Source organism: Nannospalax galili, unplaced genomic scaffold (assembly GCF_000622305.1).
Source record: "Nannospalax galili isolate Female #2095 unplaced genomic scaffold, S.galili_v1.0 scaffold185, whole genome shotgun sequence".
NCBI classification, from domain to species: domain Eukaryota; kingdom Metazoa; phylum Chordata; class Mammalia; order Rodentia; family Spalacidae; genus Nannospalax; species Nannospalax galili.
In genome coordinates, this window is record NW_008355474.1 from 628,595 (window position 1) to 633,016 (window position 4,422).

Genomic DNA, 4,422 nt, shown 5'->3' on the forward strand with positions numbered 1-4,422 from the left:
TCATGGGGGCCACATTCCCCCCCATGGGTCAAGTCCCAATCTCCCCGGGGGACTTTCCTTGTCAGGTACCACCTCAGTATTCCAGTTTCCTTCTAAGTCCCAGGGCTCTGGTGCTCCTAAGGCTAATTTACACAAATCTGGATACAGTATAGGCCACCAAGTACCCTTGGGTGTCATCTTATGGGTTTCAAACACTACAATACCCATTTGATTGATTACCCGCCAGGTGGTCAGCACAGGGAGATGGGGATTTTCATAACTGGGGACAAGCCTATAAACAAATAGAATTATTAGGTATCTCTGGAGAGTCTTATTTTTAGAGGGTTGGATGTCCTGTGTAGATGCCATTTTCCAGTGTCCTCCTGGGCCGGAGCTCTCTTGATGTGGGAAATGTGAATCCAAGCTGAAATTCCGTCTACTTTGAGGGCCGTAGGCATAGTCAGGAGAACTGTGTAGGGTCCTTTCCACCATGGTTCAAGGGTCTTTATGTTGTGTCTTCTCACATACACCTGATCTCCAATTTGATAGGAATGAGGCGTTTGTGGACCACCAGGCCGGTAGACTGCAGCCAAGGGCCTCCAAACCTGGTTCTAGATGATCTGGAGGGCTTGGAGCCTTGTTTTTAAGCTGGGGTTATCAAAAGAAGAGGGCAAGGGGGACAAGGTTACATCGAGTACAGGAGGCGGTCCTCCAAAAAGGATTTCATAGGGGGTTAAGCCGTGTGTAGCAGGAGTGTTTCTAGCCCGAAATAAGGCTAGAGGTAGGAGTTGTACCCAGTCTTTAGTGCCAGTCTCTAGAGCTAATTTGGTTAAGGTCTCTTTAATGGTTCTGTTCATTCTTTCTACCTGTCCTGAACTTTGGGGTCTGTAAGCACAATGTAATTTCCAATTAATCCCCAATGCTTTGGCCACTCCCTGACTTACCTGGGAGACAAAGGCTGGGCCATTATCAGATCCAATTACCTTGGCAGTCCTAAACGAGGGAAGATTTCTTCAATCAGCTTCTTCACCACAGTCTGGGCTGTTTCCTTCCTGGTGGGGAAAGCTTCAACCCACCCTGAAAAAGTGTCTATAAACACTAAAAGATATTTATAACCATATTTTCCTGGGAGTACCTCAGTAAAATCTACTTCCCAGTTAGTCCCTGGTCGTGTCCCTCTTTCTCTTTTTCCAGATGGGACCTTTGACCTGGTTGCATTTACCAGAAAACATGAGACACAATCTCCCACTACTTTCTGAACTAGTTGATTAAGGTCTGGGAAATAATAGATTTGTTCTTCTCTTTTTAGTAATGTCTTTAGTTTCTTGTGTCCTAAGTGTGTCCACTGGTGGAGTTGGGAGATTAACTCAAGGGCCGCCTTTTGGGGCAGTATGATTTGGTCCTGATATTTCCATATTTTAGATTCTGGGTCCAAAGTAACATTGAGCTTCAACGAGTTCCAGATCCTGTTCAGTGTAGGTGAAAAGAGCATCTCCCTCCTTTGTTTGTGCTTCAATTTCAGCTTCTAGGTCCAAATGGGTGTAGAAAATGCAGGTACCTTCTGCTGCCTGACGAGCAGTTTCATCTGCCATCCGATTGCCTTGAGCAATCGGCCCCTGGTCTCACTGATGTCCAGGGCAATGGATTATGCTGACCTTTTTAGGCAAGTACAAGGCTTGTAAAAGGGCCACTATCACTTCTTTGTTTTTAATGTCCTTACCAGCCGAGGTGAGAAGTCCCCGCCTCCGGTAAATTTCCCCATGTATATGGGCAGTGGCAAACACATAGCGGCTGTCGGTGTAAATGTTGACCTTTTTGCCCTTTGCTAATTTTAGGGCCTGGGTTAGGGCTTCCAATTCAGCTCGCTGGGCTGATGTTCCAGCCGGCAGGGCTTGGGCCCAGATTATTCTTTTCCCATCGACCACCACCGTCCCTGCCTTACACTCACCGTCTCGTAGAAAGCTGCTCCCATCCGTATACCAAGTAGCATCTGCATCTGTTAGGGGTTGGTCAGCGAGGTCTTCCCTGGTCCCATGTGTCTCCGCAAGTATTTGCTGGCAGTCATGGGGAATCTCAGTGCCTTGCTCGGTGGCTGGTAGCAGCGTGGCGGGGTTCAGGGTGGCAGGGCTACCAAACTTGATCTTTTCTGGATTTAATAGTAGTGCCTGATAATGGGTCACCCTGGCATTTGACAACCATCTTTCAGGAGGCTGTCTAATGATGGACTCCACTGCATGAGGGGTTATGACAGTTAGGGGCTGACCCATAGTGAGTTTGTCTGAGTCTTTAACTAGGGATGCTATTGCCGCCATGATTCTCAAACATGGGGGCCAGCCAGCGGCCACATTGTCCAGTTTTTTTGAGAGATAAGCCACTGGCCTTTTCCAGGGTCCCAGAGTCTGAGTAAGGACTCCTTTTGCCATTCCTTTATTTTCATCTACATATAAGATGAAAGGTTTTGTCAAGTTTTTATTTTGTCAAAGGCTCTCTGGTGTTCTTCAATCCAGACAAAAGGAGTCCCATTCTTTGTCAAGGGATATAGAGGAGCTGCTATTTCAGCGAAACTCGGTATCCATAATCTACAGAATCCTGCACTTCCCAAGAACTCTCTGAGTCCTCTGGCTGAGGTTGGTGGGGGGATAGAGGCTACAGTCTGTTTCCTGCTTTTTGTCAGCCAACGTTGCCCTCCCTCCAGCCTATAGCCCAAATAGTTCACCTGCTGTAGGCAGATCTGGGCTTTCTTTGCTGAGGCTCAGTATCCAAGTTCCCCCAGTCTCAGTAGGAGAGCCTCCGTACCTTGCAGACAGCCAGCTTCCATCTCAGCAGCTAAGAGGAGGTCATCTACATATTGAAGAAGCATAATATGTGGGTTTCTTACCCAAAAGTCAGCCAGATCACGGTGTAGCGCTTCATCAAACAGAGTAGGGGAATTCTTGAACCCTTGGGGAAGTCGTGTCCAGGTTAATTGCCCCGATATTCCAGCTTCAGGGTCCTTCCATTCAAAAGCAAAAATGGGCTGGCTAGCCGGGCTCAATCTTAGGCAGAAAAATGCATCCTTCAGGTCAAGAACAGTATACCACCTGTGACTGGGAGGCAAAGTACTCAGGAGGTTGTAAGGATTTGGGACAGTAGGATGTATATCCTCTATCCTCTGATTGACTTCTCTTAAGTCTTGGACTGGTCGGTAGTCATTTGTTCCTGGCTTCTTTATGGGGAGCAGTGGGGTGTTCCAAGGGGACTGGCAGGGGCGAAGTATGCCTACTTGTAAAAGTCTCTGAATATGAGGTCTGATTCCTTCTCGGGCCTCTCTGCTCATAGGATATTGTTTGATTGAGACCGGAGTTGCAGATGGTTTTAGTGTGACCACTATTGGAGGCTGATTGCATGCCAGTCCTGGGCCTCCTGTCTCGGCCCATGCTAAAGGGATTTTACTTAGCCAATCAGATATACCAGGAGTTTCTGCTATCGGTTCCTCATATAACCGATGTTCATCTTCTAGTCGCAGGGTTAATACCTGTAGTGGAGCCCCATCTTTTCCTTGTGCAGTGGCTCCCTTTCTGGTGAAGTGGATGTGTGCTCCCAGCTTGGAGAGTAAATCTCTCCCAAGAAGGGGATATGGACAGTCTGGGACCAGTAAAAACGAGTGGGAGACCTGTCCTGTACTGAGGTCCACTTTTCTTTCTGTGGTCCACCTATATGTCTTTCCTCCAGTAGCCCCTTGGACCCAGGCTGTTCTGGAACTCATGGGTCCCTTGGTTGTTGTCAAAACTGAGTGTTGAGCTCCTGTGTCTACCATGAAGGTAGTCAATTGCCCCCCTATCTTTAGAGTTACCCTGGGCTCAGGGGGGAGCTCCTGGCCCCAACTCCCCTAGTCCCCTAGGGTCAGGACTGGGGTTGTCTTCTTTTGAAGTCTGTTCAACTTCTTTGGACATTCTCGTGCCCAATGTCCTCTTTCCTTGCAATAGGCACACTGGTCTTTATCCACTCGGGGCCTTCTCTTGTCTCCCAGGTCCCTGCCTGGTCCTGTTCCCTGAACTACTGTGGCCAAAATTCGACTCAACTCTTTGTTTCTCTTTTGCTTTCTCTTATCCTCTCTAGCTTCCTGTTCTTTTCTAATTCTGTCCTCTCTTTCCTCTAAGGTCTCTCGCTTATTGTAGATTTTCTCAGCTTCTCTTACTAAATCCTGTAAAGAGTACCCCTGAAGGCCCTCCAGCCGTTGGAGCTTACCACAAATGTCAGGAGCTGATTGTCCTATAAAGGCCATAATAAGATCTGCCTGACGCTCCTGGGCTGTGGGATCAAAAGGGGTATACATCCGATATCCCTCTATCAGACGTTATAAAAATCCTGCGGGAGTTTCATTTTCTCCCTGGGTTATAGCACGTACCTTTGCCAAATTGGTTGGGCACCTTCAGGCCCCTTTGAGACCCGCTAACAGAGTCT

General features: G+C 47.9%; 1 protein-coding gene across 1 annotated transcript; it reads right to left on the reverse strand.

The window, feature by feature from the left end:
• On the reverse strand, nt 1-3,703 carry LOC108491751 (the record flags this gene model as incomplete). Its single annotated transcript, XM_017803081.2, is given in 5 exon segments — nt 1-271; nt 346-964; nt 967-1,392; nt 1,478-2,446; nt 2,449-3,703. Coding segments are annotated over 5 exon segments (3,540 nt in total), but the record flags the coding sequence as incomplete, so codon positions are not given.
• Between the last annotated feature and the right edge of the window lie 719 nt (nt 3,704-4,422).